The sequence below is a fragment of the Telopea speciosissima genome, chromosome 10 (genome assembly GCF_018873765.1).
Source record: "Telopea speciosissima isolate NSW1024214 ecotype Mountain lineage chromosome 10, Tspe_v1, whole genome shotgun sequence".
NCBI lineage: Eukaryota > Viridiplantae > Streptophyta > Magnoliopsida > Proteales > Proteaceae > Telopea > Telopea speciosissima.
The window spans coordinates 1,658,813-1,675,598 of record NC_057925.1 but is presented as its reverse complement, the minus strand read 5'-3'; the positions used below and the strand labels follow the sequence as shown (position 1 = coordinate 1,675,598).

The window sequence follows — 16,786 nt, the reverse complement described above, 5'->3', positions numbered from 1 at the left end:
TCTGAATCTACTGACGAGAAGCCAGGGAAAGGTTCAGAAGCTGCGGTGTGGTTTTGGCTGCTTGATCATTCTGGCGATGTGGATGATGTTCCCTATTGCAAGAAATCCTTGCAAATCTAACCAATCTTAAGGAATGAAGATAATATATTAAAAGAAAAAAAAGGAATGGGTTATGGTTTCAAGGGATGATTGCAAATGGGTTCTCAATTGAAGGGCTTTGCAGGGATAATTGCAAATGGGTTGAAGGTTACTGCAACTCATCTTCCACAATCGATTTGGGGAAGATGAGTTGCAGATTTTTTTAGTTTTCAAGGAAGGGTATTTTTGTCATTCTACCCTATCAAAGGGTAGAATGGTCCATAAATGTTCAAAAACTGGGATCCGTTAGACAAGAGGGACTATAGTGGTATTTAGTTTGAAAAACAGGGGTGCACATGGAATTAGTGAAAGATCAGGAGGGCTATGTGAGTACAGAGAAGGTCACCATTTTATTTGTGCTTTAAAAAATTGAACAGCCGAGATTTTATGTCAAAAAATCAATGACTGAGATTGATGAAGCACTGCCATCATTGTTTTATAATGGCAGCGCTCAAGCGCTGCTACCGCTCGCCCATAAAATTTTGGCCAGAATTGGTTTTAGAATTTTACTATAATTTTTTTTTGTTTTTTTTGGGGGGGAGGGGTTGTATATTCATGTATAGTTCTAAAACTCGTCTCGACTCGGCGAGATCTCAGCACTCATCTCGGTTTTCTGAGAAATCGAGACGAGATGGTATACAGTACATAAAAGTGTATTATCTCGCCGAGATCTCGGATCTCGAGTTGAGATCTCGGGTTGACCCATGGAAATGACCCTTTTATTATGTATTTACTTATCTAATTCGACAGAACTTGACATATCTCGGCGATATCTCAGATCTCAGGTTGACCCATGAAAATGACCCATCTATTATGTATTTACTTACCTAACTCGACAGCAACATTATGTCATGGAAAAACTATGTGACACTAGTGGGGACTGAATACTTGATTCAAAGTAATTTTATGTGATGATAGTTGTAACACTGTTAAACAGTTTGATGTATCACATTTTATGTGATGATAGTTGTAACACTGTTAAACAGTTTGATGTATCACTTTAACATTTCTAATTCTTATTTAAGTTGTTTAGCTATTAATTGAATGTTTTGCTTGTTTTATATTATTAAATTATGTGTAGAGTAGGGTATTTTTAGTACGTCAATGCCTACCAACCTATGTTCCGAATTGAAACTTAGATTTAGACTTTGTTTTATTGCAAAATATGATAGTGCCATTATGTTTAAATGGCCTAAAATAGGCTGAATACCAAGTTTCAGACCCCAACTATGTTTAAAACCCACCGAGTTGAGGCTTCGAGTAAAAAAAAATAAAAATGCACCAACTTGGCGAGATCTCGATTCGACTCGATTTTTCCAAAGGCCGAGTTGGTTCCAAGACGCGAGTTTTAGTACTTTGTATCCATGTATTTCTTCTGTGTAAAGAACTTGTGCATCTCTTGAGGCTTATCATATATACACTAGGTTATCAAATTACAAGTCTCCTTCCTCGTCATATACCAATGGCTTGTGTGTGTGAGTGGAGAGTCTTGACTATATTTACCAAAACTCTACAATGAAATATATCCCTTTTGTTTTTTGGGAACGTTTTTCAACTGAGGCTGTATCTTTTTGAAAAATACTGTTTTCTTGAAAGCTTAGCCCCCCAACATTTGAGATCCTTTCTTAACTCTCATAGTTATCCAGTCACTTTTTTGTTTTTTTGGGATTTTAGAGACTCAGGAAGTTTTTGATTACAAAAGTCTAGGGTTTCCATTTTGGCGAAGGGTATAAAATACAAGATTCTTTCATGCCAAAGTTGAGAGTTATCTTAGGAGGTGGAGTTATTAAGCATGTTTTGAATGATGCGGGTGTAAAATTGCTGAATGTGTTGAATATTTTTGATCATTTTGTTTAAGTAAAATTACATCCAAAAATAATTATTAACTTCTTACCTTCAGATTGAGACATATCCTTGATAAAATTATTTCTCCCTTCCAAGTGGCATTTGTTAAGGGTCGTCAAATTATTGTCAACATTGGTATTGCCCACAAAGTATTTGATTTTGTTGGACATCATAAGAGTAAGCAGGCTGGATGGCCCTAAAGCTTGATATGTCTAGGACTTATGTAGATTAGAATGGGGATATCTAAGGTTCATTTTTGAATTTCTAAGGTTTAATCGACATTTTTGAAATATGGTAAGTTATTTGGTGTCTAATTGCTCCTACATCAAAACTCCATAGTGATAGTTTTGGTTTTTTTGAGCCATCCAAGGGAATTTGTCTAGGTTGTCCTCTTAGTCGAAGTTTTATTTAGAGTTTGTCATGTCCACTGAGAGTTCAACCTGTTTACGAGAATTAAGGTAGGGACGCCCTTCAAATTACTTATCTTCTATTTGTCAATGACATTGATTTTTTTGTAGAGCAACTGAGCATGATGTAAACGGATCGAATTCGGTCGGATAGTGACATTATCATATGTGTATCCGATTATATTTGGACGGATTCGGATAATATCCTATCCGTTGACATTTTTACCGTTTTGTTGATGAGGGTTAGGGTTGAGACTTGAGAGTTCAGCAACTACCTTTTCTTCTACGCTTCTTAGTCTTTGATTTTCTTACGTTTTCTACTTTTGATTTTATCTTATATTTATTTTAAGAGATATGTGATTGCATGTATCACAATGCATAAAACAATATATATAAATCAATAAAAAATCTAATAAAAGAATCACATTATCTTAACTTATAAAATTATAAAAATAAAAAACTTACGGATAGACGTACACAAAGATATATTTCAGACATTTTATTACCGTCGGATTGCTAAATGAATCAGATAATAATCTGTCAAATAGGGGGATTATCATATTTGTATCCGATTAGTTTTTGGACAGAATTGAATTTCCTAAACGAATACGAATATGAATCGAATACGGATTTTCGAATATCCGTTGACAATCTTACATAGAGTGAATTTTTAATATTCTTTCCCCATGGAGAGGAGGGGTTTGCCTATCTTAGAATCTCTCTGGTATCAAAGAAGGGTATAAAGGTACTCTAGAACAATGTTCTTAACTGTATCAAGTCTAAGCTGGGTATGTGGAAGGCTGATTTATTGTTATATATAGGGAGGTCTATTTTGGTTAAATCTGTTGTTAATTCTAAAGTTAAATTACAATAAGTATTAAACGTGAAGTCTTAAAAAAATAAAAAAATTAGTCCATTAAGGGGTAATCTAGTCATTTTAAAAAGCTATGGGAGAAGAGGGAAAATTTACTTTAAGGAATTAGGATAAATATGGGTTTTAGGAGATAGACAGAAAAAAAAAATAGGGGGAAAAAGAACTTTAGACAATTAAATGAATAAGAACATATTGATTAGCAGGTCAAGAAATAAGTTGACATATCCTTCGATGAGGTGTCTGTTGATCTCAGTGATGATGTCTTCTCAGGGGCCATTGTAGCACCACCACCACTACCACTCTTGCTTAAGTTCTTCATGCCTTTGCAAGATTTCATATGGGAGTGCAGTTTCTCTGGATTGAATCGTTTTCCACATTGCCTGAAAGTCAATTTGTGACTATTTATGTTAGTACGTAATTATCAATTTAATACACATAAGAATTCATGATAAAATTATTCTTTTCATATTTATGCATTCTCGAAATAGATGCTGGGTCTAGAACGCATTTTGAAACTAAATCTTCTCTATTTTCTTGCTTTAGAATGCATTCTATACCCAAAATTTATTCAACGAAAAATACATACTAAACACAACTAAGTTACAGGGCAAATCCAAAATCCACAATTAAACCTACCTTCCCTTCTTATAGGCTGATACTTATAATAAATTCATCTATGTAGAAGCATGCAACCTCATTATGAGTTTTTTCAATAAAATGCAGACCCATTACCCACCAAATATAATCAATCATAATGTCGGTGAGCTTCACCTGTTATTGATCTCATTATGCCATTGCTGCTTTTCCCATTGGCATTTAACAATATGATGCATTGGCCTCACTCAAACAAATATGTTATTTAAGTTTCCGACCTAAAGAGATAGTACAGTGGTTCTGATCCTTGATCCTTATTTTTTCCTTTCCCCCTCTTTCAGGGGTAGGATGGAATCATTAATCAAAAACATAATTTTAATAATCTAGGGCTTCGTTTGGTATGCATTCTCAGAATAAATTTTAGGTCTAACACGCATTTAAGAAAGGTTTCTAGGGTTCAGGTCAATTCTGTTTAACTCCTTAAAAATCCATTTCAATAATTATCTGTATTGAACGGACCCATAAGCAAATACAACTAAAAATGGTTTACTTGGATCAATGACCTATTCAGTGCCGGCCAAATACCATATTTTATATCGATGACCCAAGGCATCTTCCAAGATTAAGGTAGTTCCAAGGAAGAATCATTTAATAGTTGTGTTTGGTATGCATTCCAGGTCGATTTTGCATTCTTGGATGATAAAAATAGTTACAGAAATGCAAAATAAACCCAAAATGCCTTCCAATATGCATACCAAACACATCCCAAAACTAGGCAGCTGGGGACATTTTGGTCATTTATGAATTAAATTGTACTTACGAGCAAATGGGCTCGGCCACAGGCTTACAAGCGGCAGAAGCCATCTTCTTCTCATTCGTGTTCTTTGAGTTCTTCATTCCATTAGAGCTTTTCCTGATAATTCATTAACAGAAAATTGTCTCAGAAAGCTATGCAGAATTTGAGAAACAGACAACTAAATTAAATTTGATTCGATTCGATTCATTCACCTAGAATTCTGTTGATGCGGTTGTCGATTACAATCATTACCGAAGATCCTCTCAGAACCACCAATCGTCTCTGGAAGTTTATTCTTCGAATTTCTTTGGACCCGACTGATCGTCGTTAATGCAGAATCGTTGGTATCAACCGCACCACACGTAAGTAAATTTCGAAACACCTGGGAAGCTCCGGTTGAATAATTCTTACTTTTGGGGAACGTAGAAGAACTCATCAATGGTGGTTTGACATTCTCTGTAGTACTCTTCGTATTCTTCTTTTCATTGTTGTTCTCTTCTTTCTTTGGTTTGCTCTCATTGGATTTGATCGAACCGTCTGTCACTGTCGATGCCTCTGAGTCGATCAGTTCTGATGATTCCTCTTCGAGTTCGATTTCGGAGGTTTTAGGTGACACCTCCATCTTCGTATCTTCAACAGGGGTTGAAGCTTTCTTTTCACCGCAAGAACAAGAATCTATATATGTAAATCCAACAAAAAAATTTTTGGGGGCCCCAAATCAAATCCAAAGGTCAGTCTAAAACATTGAATGAGATATATTAATCAAAGTTAAAAGAAATTTAGGATTACGCAATGGAACGGAGGAGATTTCTGATCCTTTGAGGACGAATTCGTTATCAGATATTGGATTGATGAGATCTTCATCGACCAAGTCTTGCCAAACATAACCTGCCTTGTACCTCCTGCAATAATAATGCACTTCTACAGTGATTTTAGATTATTTTTTTTCTTCCAGAGGAGACGTTTATTTACGAGGTTTTCTAATCTAACCTCTTGTAAGACCAAGCAAATGAATCTGGCATATCTTTTCCTCGCAAATCCGATAGCCATCTCTTAACATCTTTCAGACCAAAGAAAAAAAAAACAAATAGAAATCGAAGAAAAATCAATAAAAAACAGAGTTTCAAAGAAGAAGAAGAGAATGTTTTAAGGGGAAATTAAACCTCGTAAATAAACTCCGTTTCGACTGAGATGATGAACTCGAATGAGGTGAGGGTGCTCGATTCGTCCCATTCGACTCAGAAAATAAATAACATGAATTCGACTTAACTGAGTCGTCATCAACTCCCCTTTGCCTTCCATTTCTTTCCCCTGTCTGCAACAAAAAACATCAAGAAACGACGACATCTTCTTTTCAGCCCAAAACTCATTAATTCTCTCTCTCATCACTTCTCAATCAAAACAAAGAACACCTCCCCAGTCTCCCCCCACCCCCCCCAAAAAAAAAAAAAAAAACAACTACAAAGTAACAGGTAATCCTTCCTGTTTTCACTTCATCTATTAAAAGAAATTCTCCACTTACTCTCTTTTCTCCAAGATCTCTCTTCCTATTTACTTCTTCGATTTCGTTAAGAGGTGCTGATGTAAGAGAAATGTATGGAAATGAGAGAATCTGACAACGAAATTGGCTAAATGTCGATCGGATTTAAACCCATATATAGAGAGACTTTTTTTCAGAAACTTATCCGATTCTGGTTCTGATTTCCCGCGATAATCTTTCCTCCTTTCCGCTCTCTACAGTTCAACGCCTTTAGCCCAATCCCACCAAATTACTGAATATACCCCCATAAGAGAGAGAAGTTTGAATTTTTCCTACTTTGGTTCTTCAGCCTTTTATTTCGGTTGAAGCGTTATATTCTGACCTGACGGTTATTCCTCTCTTCTTACTAAACTGTTATGACACGAATGACGTGGCATAATATCTCATGTTTTTTTTTTATCGGATCGGATAGTCTTACTCGGGACATCGTAACAACCATGAATTTAATTTAAGGTATCGGTCGCCGCCCGATACCTATATCTATAGATATCGGACATATTGAGCCGTATCAATATCAAGTTAGTTAAAAACTTAATAATTCTGATTAATTTAAGAAACCCTTATATTATGATTTACAACGTTGTCATGCTACGTAGCACATGCTAGGGCCTCCTGTGTGTAGGTCTCTTAATGGTTTCGGGATTTCATAGACACAAGAGGCACTAGTGTATGCTACCCGCAACTGGGAGCTCAATCCTATAGTTATATTTGAGTCTTTGAGTGTCTGAATTGGATCATCCTAATATTGAATGTGAGCTTGTTTAGTCTATGAGACAGTTCTAGGATTGATCCCCTTGAACCAAACCAGAAAGTAACCATAGTAATTACCCCGAATCATCCCGTTTGACCATGATTTTAAGTATCGGGATCAGATCAGTCATGGCCGATACCAATGCAGATGTCGTATCATTGTTATCTCAATAGAGGAGGGCAAAGTAATCCAAAAACCGGTATCGCTATTTTGAAGGGCAAAACGATTATCCAACCTAATATGGTGTATCCATATCGGTGTCAGTATTGCTATCAATGGCGATCAATACCGGTGCCTAATTGTGCACTAAAAGCCGGACCAGGATCCTCTGCAGTACCAGCGGGGCGGCAGTGCACATCCGACGGAACAGCAGAGGCCAGGTGACACACATGGCACATATGGCCTCTGCTGTGCCGTCAGATGTGCACTGCCGCCCCGCCGGTACTACAGAGGATTTTAATACCTAAAAGCCTGCGTCTGACACACTAGGTAAGAACTGAAGAATTGCTTCAAGCGCGGGAGATAGAGACAGAGAGAGATAGATCATTTTACATTTAAAAAAAAAAAAAAAAAAATCTTCTGGATCTATGAACATCAGGAATCCAGAAGAAGACATGATCAAAAGAAAATGAAGCTATTCAGAGATATTTGAGAGCAATCAAATCTGAAGCTAATGGAACAAGAGGATTGAAGCTCTTAATGCCAGAACTTTTGCATTCTTAATCAAATATAACGCAACATAGAATCAAATTTTGGAGTTAATCGACCTAAATTTTTGGAACAAATACGTTTCATTTCAGTGAATTAAAAAGATTACTAAGCAAGCTTGATTTCAATTCACACCAAAAAAGATGAAACGAGAGAAGGAAAACTTCAGAAATCATTCTTACAAGTTTTCCAAGGCCTTCGAATCTGAAGCGCTCTGTTGTACTACGACTTCTTGCGTCGGCTTCGAAGGTAGTATTAGAAAGAGAAACCGAAGAAACTCTGGAGTTTGGATCTCTCTGATTCAACTCTGCAAGTCAGCGAAAGCGAAATTGGATGAGGTGCTCGAGAGATTTTATAGAACAGAAGTAGATTTGTTGCTTGGCACTTGCAGTTAAGGCTGTAAATGGATAACCGAAAATCCGATTTCGATCCGCATCCGTATTCGATTAGAGACATCCGGAAAAAAATCCGAATACTCCGATAAAAATCTGAATCTAAATACTTAATTATAAAAAATTAAGTAAATAATGATCTTGAGGGTTTTTGAAGATTCAACAGGTTTTAGAATATGAGGAAAAGAGAATCATAATCTAAAACTATGGATTGAGAGTGAATTGTATCTACTAGGGGGAGGAAGGTTTGGGTTACACAAGGCAGAGGTGTAAACGGATGGTCGAAAATCCGAATTCGATCCGCATCCGTTTAGAGGTATCCGTATTCGATCAGGAAATATCCGAATCCGATTACATCCGATCCGTTTTCGAGCCGAATCTGATCCGTTTCCAAGCCGAATCCAATCCGTTTACAGGCCTAGTTGCAGTGTTGTCGAAATACCAAAAATGCCCTCATTTCTTGGATAGTGCGAAGCCGAGAGCCGGTTGGAAGTTGGAACTATAAACTCCGGCCAATACCGATCTGAAGTGGTAAACTCTAAGGTATTTGGAACCGGATTGCTAAGTTTCTGATCTAAGAGGTCGATTTTAGGGTTTTTGGGATTGATTCTGATCGATTCCAATCCGCTCCGATAGGGACTGATTTGATCCCCTCCGTCGAGTTTAAAATCCTTGGATATGAAACTCGGGGATTTAAAAATCGGATCAGACCCGATCGATTTGGATTGAGGCCAATTCCAATCCTGGCTGATCCAGCTCAAGCCAATGGGTGTTCTTAAATCAATTCCTACCGATTCCAGATTATTCTGATCCATCCGGATGCCGATTACGGGTTCTCTAGGTGAGATGTTGCAAGTGAATGACTTTATTCCCCTCAATTCTCTAATCCCTCGCATGGGTACATTTGTATGGTTCAAGTAAGTGGAATTAGCTCGCACAAAAAAAAAAAAAAAAGTAAGTGGAATTAGCCGATTTTGATTCTGATTCAGTTGGAATTAATCAGGAATTGATCAAAATCGAAATGAATCCTAGAAATCCAGTATGAATTGGCCAGCCAAGTTCACACTCAGATCCAATCAATTTCGATCCGATTTTATTGAAATTAGCAATTCGATTCCAATTCCTTAAACCATGTACATTGATGAAAATAGGGCGGGTTAGGGCTGGTCGGGCTCAGGATCAGGGTCAAGGTCAATCAGGGTCAATCAGGGCCGGGTTGGGATAGAGAAAATCCTTGCAGGGTCAGACTGGGTTGAGGGTTTCTCAGACCCTGCCAAGGTTGGATTGGGTTTGGGTTTGGGTTTAGGTTAAGACCCCTAAGGTTGGGTTAGGGTTTATGACAGACCCGGCCCAACCCGACCCATTGACACCCCTAGAGATGGGATGTCATTTTCTTATGGAACCAGTTCACTAAATCCATTAACGTCAGTTTACTTCCACTCTTCTCCTGAATACTATTTCTGGTGATCCACTCTCCTACTTCTCCATGAAAATGAAAGACATGTTGTAGGTGAGGTTTTCCTTTTTATTTATTTATTTTTTTCCTGTTTTAAAGATGTTAGTTGGTACTTGGTAGTTAAAGAACCATTTCTTTGATGTTATTGTTTGTATATCAATTAAGGTTTTAAATTCCAATTGATCCCCCGCCGACCATTAGTTGGGCAGCTGACCATATTCTATACGAAAAGAAAAATATATAAATGCTCAATACCCACATTAAAAGAAGTTTCTCTATATGATCTAGTCTTTTTGCATCACCTTGATAGCTCCATTGGTTAAACAAATTTTTTGCACGGCCAAATATTTCTTTGGATTAGCCACGTGTTAATTTTGAGTTCTCATATATATCATATGACTTAGGGGTGTCAAACCGTTGGTTCGGTTTGATTCAATTTTAATAGATTCGAATTGGATTTTGACATGTACCACCGAAGTCAAAAAATTAAGGTGAAATTTGGTTTCAATAGTTTTTTAGTTTTGGCAGGTCTAGTAGTTTCAATGTTGTACTGGTTTTGAAACCATCCAATAAGGATTTGGTTTTTGTCTGATCTGGATTTTCGATCGGTCCTACCAGTTCGGGTTGGATTATGTTACCCCTAGTATGAGGACTTTTGCCATTGTATTTTCAAAAGCACATTCGAAGTTGTCCCTAAGTATGTTATTATAGTTGAATTGTCAAAGACTCAAACATTCTTATTTTTCATATGAGAGATTGGATTGACGGAAATTCTCTAAATTATTAAATGATGATGTAAACAATATGTCCATAAAATTTATATGTCAACATAACTACCCCCTGCAGATATTTGGACCACCAAGATAACCCTCTCTCAACAAACCATGTATGAAACATTTTTTTTTCCATATGAAATTTATATTATGACTTACGGGTTATATTAATTAACATTTTGTAACTAATATTTGTTAAACTTCTAACTTCAAGTGTTTTTGTTTAATATATTATTAGAATTGAAGGATCCCTATGTATTAATTGCTAAAATAAACAAAATTATCAATGTATCACATATAAACTAATCATCTAATATGCTATCACTATTCACTAGTTCTTAATTTATTTTCAGTTTTTTTTTTTAAAAGAAGGATAAGGATTATCGAAAATAAATTCATGTAATCTTTCTTATTTTTGTTGTTGAATAATTTAAAGAAACTTATAAATAGTAATTAAAATTTGTTAGACACTTAGACCCTCTACATTGGTATGAGAGATCCAAAATAGAAGCAAAAGCAGCTAATTCGTTGGATCTGAATCATCCTAACACGGAGAATGCTTCTCTTGAAAAAAATTTCTAAACTGGATTGAGTTTTCCTTCACCTAATTCATCAATGGTGATGTTATGCTATGATTGGACTATCGGGTCATCAGTAATTCTCACTTTTTATTGTTCATGATCTAAAATACCTTTCTCCATTCCGACCAGAGGATTAGAGGGGATTAATGAAGAGATTCTCTCTCCACTGCCATGGTTCAAACCAAATTAGATGAAAAGAACTATAGTTTTTACCAAAGAAGGAAATTGTAAATAGCTGCAAAATCTCAAAAAATAATAAAATTAAAACATTAAATCGAATAGTATCCGATATTACATTCTATAACCTTGGTCTAACTGGACCAAAAAGAGGTAGTTTTGGTTTTTCCAGTTCGATCACATCCGGTTTATGTTTTTTTCTTTTTTAAATTAAGGGTGAATGTATGGAGGAGAATGGAAAATCTATATGTACCAACAGGTGAACGTACATGTGAGAGCCAACCAACTGTCTTATTTTTACCATTTACAAAGGGAAGGATTTTTATGGAAACAAAATTAAATGTGATTGGCTCTCACATTTACGTTCACCTGTTGGTACATGTAGAGGAGTAGAACTCGAATTTATGTAGTTCCCCAATAGAGATCATATTTTACCATACCCCAACCATGAAGAACGGGGAAAGGCACATACCAACCCTAGTTAGCCCACCCAATAAAGATCATCAATTCATATCATACCTGAACCATTAAGGACAGGCCTGGGCAGATACCAACCCTAGCTAGTTGGCCCATCCCACTAAAGGTGATATCATATCATATCATACCTAAGGACAAGGCTGGGAAAATACCAACCCTAGCTGGTTGGCCCCATAAATTACAATCCATGAGTTAGGTCCGGTTGAAGTTAAAGTCAATTTGACAAGATTCTATTCATTGGGAGATTTATTGCAGGTTTCCCCACTGATATAATAGTGGTTATAATTTAGTAGCTAGGGTAGTAGTACTCATGACTAACAACAAGAAGAAGAGAGAGTGAGAGACTAGTAAAGTAGTAGGGAACCAGGGACCAGTTTTACACTTATGGTGAACAGAGAATCTATTCAACCATCCTAGTTGTCCAAACAAGAGGGGTATTTAAGACTATTGAACAATAGATGTGGTTGTTAATGATGAACCCAAAGTCCAAACATAACATTACATCACCATTAATTTGGCTGAGTTGGGTGAAGAACAATTTAATCCAGCCAATAAATAGTAAATTGACTTAAAATATGTGAAAAGGTTCTTGGAACGACTATGAAGGGTACTCTCTCTTTCTCTTGAAACGACATCTCTATCCCTTATGTACAAAACCATTTAATCGCTTCTCATTAATGCACTCGTGACCTATGCAACTTGCTCAAAGAATCCTCTCCTTAAAATATAGGTCTAAGTTTTGTTCACCTATAGAGAAGGTTTTCCACTCGTGATGCAACTTATGATTGGAGTCTTATGTCATCATTACCTCTCATCACTTAATTATTATGAAGTAGAAGTTAACCCCTCCCTAATATAACGATACTTATGAAGGCTATGGTGAAAAAGTTCCAATGAAGTGTGATAAAACGGCGCTATACATGGGAGTGCAGCGATGTCATTTCATTAGATGGAGAGATAGACAGAGAGGTGCTAGCGTACCCTCTACCCTAACATTTCATTGAAAACATGAGGTGTAGGGTACACCTACTCACATTTGATTTCTTTATTATATTTTCTCCCTCCTCCAAACAAAAAACAAAAAACAAAAAACAAAAAAACAAAAAATTTGAATATGTAGGAATTTCCTACACCTCATATTTAGAGAACCCTTTCACACACACTCTTTTGAAGCAAGCCCGCCTGCGTTTGCTTGTTAAGTACTTCGGATCCATCAGAGACCCTGAAACAGCAATCAAATGATCTAATTCGATCTCTTGTCTTTATTCCTTCTCAATCTGTTTCCCCAAGAATCCTCAGAAAGGAAAATTTGGCCATCAAAGGTGAACCACTGCACTAACAACGACATTGGTTTTGGCCAGCTTCTCTTCTTCTCTATTTAATTTTAAGTGTTTTCTTTCACCGCCATGGATATATGGATCTCTATTCCCGTGGCTTAAAAGCCACGATAACACGCAAATGGGTTAGACGTTAGAGCACTCTTAGAGATAGACGATACAGAGCCCAATTCCCGTTAAGGTAAGAAACCCTTAATTCCTGCATGGGGGAATTGAAGAGGTTGAAGACGACGGCGGCACACAAGAAGAACAAGACAACCATAGCTTTTCACTTCCCTTTCAAGTTTAGGAAAAACTAAAAGATAAACTACGTACCTCTAATTACGTTTCTTATCTATAATTACTTGTAACTTTGGCAGATCGATATGAAGAGTGGATTTTTTATCTCAAAAAATATTATTTTGATCTGAAAATTGAGCTGATACATAATGGTATTGGTATTGACCGATGCCATGAACTAAATCCATGCACACATTTTATCCTCTAATTATGTACCGAGTTTGAGTAGATATGCACATCACAATCATTTTTTTGAGACTTGCTATTGTCACAAAAATGGCGTTGAGGGTGGCTCATTGACATGAAATTTTTTTTTCTACTACAAGGTTGGCAGCCAAGGAAATGGAATAATATAATTCACTTCCCCTTTGGCTTCATAAATACTTTCCTAGGTTTTAGTATTTTCTAAAATACCCTTTAAGATTCCATTTCCTTGCCTGCCAACCTTGTAACAACAAAATTTCGTCCTATTGACAGTCACTGAAAATCCTTGGCATTCGGAATTGTAAGATATATAATGAAAAAAATAAAAAATACGGGCGAGAGTCTTCTGAACAGGAGTGTGGCCCCCGCATTTGGGGAAGCATCAACAGGAGCGGGGCGATCATTTCATTTCATCTTGTGTCAAGAAACATGAGCCACGATTCTGAACATAATCCTTTTTCCCAAAAATTATTTTTGGGCTGAGGGCTCCCCATGCTGCCAGTGTAGGAGGAATCTCCACGCTACATTAATAGCAACACACAAGATGGCTTCGTGTGGGAATTTTGGTAGTCTACCTCTCCATTAAATTTTAGCCCCATTTAACATGCCACGTGGAATAAATAGTTGTTCGTCCACCAATTTTTTAGCCATGCAGGCTTCATAAATACTTTCCTAGGTTTTAGTATTTTCTAAAATACCCTTTAAGATTCCATTTCCTTGCCTGCCAACCTTGTAACAGCAAAATTTTGTTCTATTGACAGTCACTGAAAATCCTTGGCATTCGGAATTGTAAAATATATAATGAAAAAAATAAAAAATACGGGTGAGAGTTTTCTGAACAGGAGCGTGGCCCCCGCATTTGGGGAAGCATCAACAGGAGCGGGGCGATCATTTCATTTCATCTTGTGTCAAGAAACATGAGCCACGATTCTGAACATAATCCTTTTTCCCAAAAATTATTTTTGGGGTGAGGGCTCTCCATGCTGCTAGTGTAGGAGGAATCTCCCATGCTACATTAATAGCAGCACACAAGATGGCTTCGTGTGGGGATTTTGGTAGTCTACCTCTCCATTAAATTTTAGCCCCATTTAACATGCCACGTGGAATAAATAGTTGTTCGTCCACCAATTTTTTAGCCATGCTTGTTAAGAGAAGCTTACAATTGATAAGAAATGATCCAAATTAATCAAAAGTTTAAAAATGCTAATTAAGACATTGTGGCTGAAATCTACCTTTTCAAGTGGAATTTTTAGAATTTTTTATGGTCTAATCTTAGACGAGATTGTATCACCGTGTTCTAAGATTAGACCATCGTGTTTGCCATAATTTAAATTTATGCCAAATGAATTATCTCATGAGAAATCATAATGGTTGATTTGTATCATTTTAATTGAAATATTTCATAAGCTTCTAAAGGCTTAATCTTAGATAATTAGACTATACCATTATGTTTGCCACATAAACTAAAATCCTATAAATGAATAGTTATGATTCAAATCAAATATTTTAAAAATTAGATCATAATAATGAACCATACATTTCCAATTAGCAGGGATCTTAAATCATATTGTACCATCAAGTTTCTTATGATTTAAAAAGCTAATCCAAATCAAATGTTTACAAATGCTAAATTATGATTATGAAAACTATATTCTTTCAATTCAAATATTTTAAATGATATAGAAATCGGGGTATCAAAAGCGTACATCATTCCTATATATTCCAGTTTTTATTCTTTCAAAGTTCGGTGCACTGGCAGTGCACTTTTAAAGTGCATCAATACACATAGAGGGATAAATCTAAATGACACCTCTATTGGTGTATTTAGAATTTGACACCTTTTAATTGCTTCTTGTCTTATTCTCAAAAGCTATTTAAGTATTTTTCAACTTATATGAATATGAGATTTATAGGATTACTCAAGAAACCAAGCAATAGGGATCTAATAAGGAATCTTTAGAGTATTATTATAAATGGGATGCAAAAGCATAGAGATTTAGATAGATTCGACAAAGATGGTGAACTGGCTTTGGGAAATATTTTCAGTACTATTTGACATCCAATCATCTCTGAATACAATTATTTCCTTTTGTATTAAAAAGATGGATAGACAATTACTCATAACTTAGCAGTTAAGACTAGAAGTAGGCATATGCAAGATATCGTTAACGACAATATTATTGATATGTTCTTTCCTAGATCTAATGCATTTTTATTTTTACAAAAAAAAATAAAAATTTGAAAGCTAATTATTATCAAATGTTGTCATTGTCATCTGCATTTTTTGAGTACATACGTGAAATGAAAATATTTACCTTCATGGAAAAAAATATATATTTTAGGACCAAAAAAAAAAAAAAAGATTACAAATTATTTGATACTTTAAGAGGTGTGGATAAGAAAATCACATTCATGAATGACAAACCCAGATCATATAGGGAGGAGAAATGTTGGTACCCCGATCCATGAGTATGTGGCCACGCTCCAAGGGGAATAGAGCATGATAAGAAGTTATTGTCCCACTTCTCCCCAGGGTTTTAAAAATTGGACTGAATTGATCAAGACCTGATCCAGCTTAGGCCAATTCTATATGAAAAAACCCTATATGGATCTGGTCTTGATCAATTCAGTCTCGATTCCAGGTTGTAGACCCTGCTCTAGGGGTGTCACTAGTTGGCCCGATCTGAATTGGCCGATTGAAACTCAAGACCGATCTGATTGAAAATTAAACATGTTGGGTTCAAGCATTGATAGATTTATAATCGAGCATTTTTGGTGCAAAGCAATGGCACGATGATCATCTCGAACAAGACCATTTGATAACCTATTGTTTATAACTCCATTAACCTATTTAAACCCATTTAGCCCGCCAACATCCTTTTATGGATCGTTTATAGCTTGAATAGTCAATTATATGGGTGCAAGTTTGGCCTTGACAACTCAACCCGACCTTGACCCGCCTTGAGCCTGAATAGGGTCTGGACTGAGATACCTTGGCCCTGAGGGCGGGTTAGGGTTAGGAATTTCTGGCCTTGAGGCCAGGCCAGGATTGAACTCGGCTTGGCCTAGCCCGACCCTGTCTTTTTTGTGTTCTTCTTCTTCACTCCAACCTGACCCAATTAGGGCTAGGGCTCAGGGTTGGATTTTTCTAGCCCTGACTCTGGACTGGCTCAACTAAATGGGCTTAGAATTGAGTTGGGGGTTTAAAAGCCTGACCCAACCCGACCCTGTTGCTGCCCTAGTTAATTACCCCAGTTAACTTAATTACTTTCAGTCCAATTATAAATCGATAGACAGTAATCAGCCGACTAGATAGAAACATGTCCATACCTTGACCAATGTTATCTAAACGTGTGGAAAAAAATACTAAACCTTAAATTGGGGGAGACCGAATTAGCCTGACCGACTGACACCCCTACCTCTTCTTAGGGGTGTAAATGAATAGCCGAAATCTGTT

The 16,786-nt window shown here is 36.5% G+C and overlaps 2 protein-coding genes across 2 annotated transcripts in view; one reads left to right on the top strand and one right to left on the bottom strand.

Annotated features, from left to right (window-relative positions):
* LOC122642883 (40S ribosomal protein S28-like) overlaps window positions 1-12,571 on the top strand; it is a 57,231-nt gene extending 44,660 nt beyond the window's left edge. The window contains exon 4 of the mRNA XM_043836495.1: window positions 12,545-12,571. The gene's annotated coding sequence lies outside the window, so the exon portion shown is untranslated. The remainder of the gene's footprint in view (window positions 1-12,544) is intronic.
* On the bottom strand, window positions 3,445-5,962 carry LOC122642887 (protein SOSEKI 1-like). The gene is made up of 6 exons (XM_043836501.1): window positions 5,818-5,962; window positions 5,645-5,714; window positions 5,444-5,556; window positions 4,867-5,329; window positions 4,679-4,771; window positions 3,445-3,644 (listed from the first exon to the last, which is right to left on the bottom strand). The coding sequence occupies exons 1-6, from the start codon at window positions 5,954-5,956 to the stop codon at window positions 3,461-3,463; spliced, it is 1,062 nt and encodes a 353-aa protein (XP_043692436.1). The 5' UTR covers window positions 5,957-5,962; the 3' UTR covers window positions 3,445-3,460.
* Window positions 12,572-16,786: the final 4,215 nt, after the last annotated feature.

What these genes read in the sequence shown, in the direction of transcription:
- LOC122642887 (XM_043836501.1), bottom strand. Translation starts at nt 5,956, where the DNA reads ATGGAAGGCAAAGGGGAGTTGATGACGACTCAGTTAAGTCGAATTCAT. An exon ending in AAACGGAGTTTATTTACGAG is followed by an intron (nt 5,715 to 5,817) that starts GTTTAATTTCCC and finishes TTGGTCTGAAAG; the next exon opens with ATGTTAAGAGATGGCTATCG. An exon ending in CCGCATCAACAGAATTCTAG is followed by an intron (nt 4,772 to 4,866) that starts GTGAATGAATCG and finishes ATGAATTATCAG; the next exon opens with GAAAAGCTCTAATGGAATGA.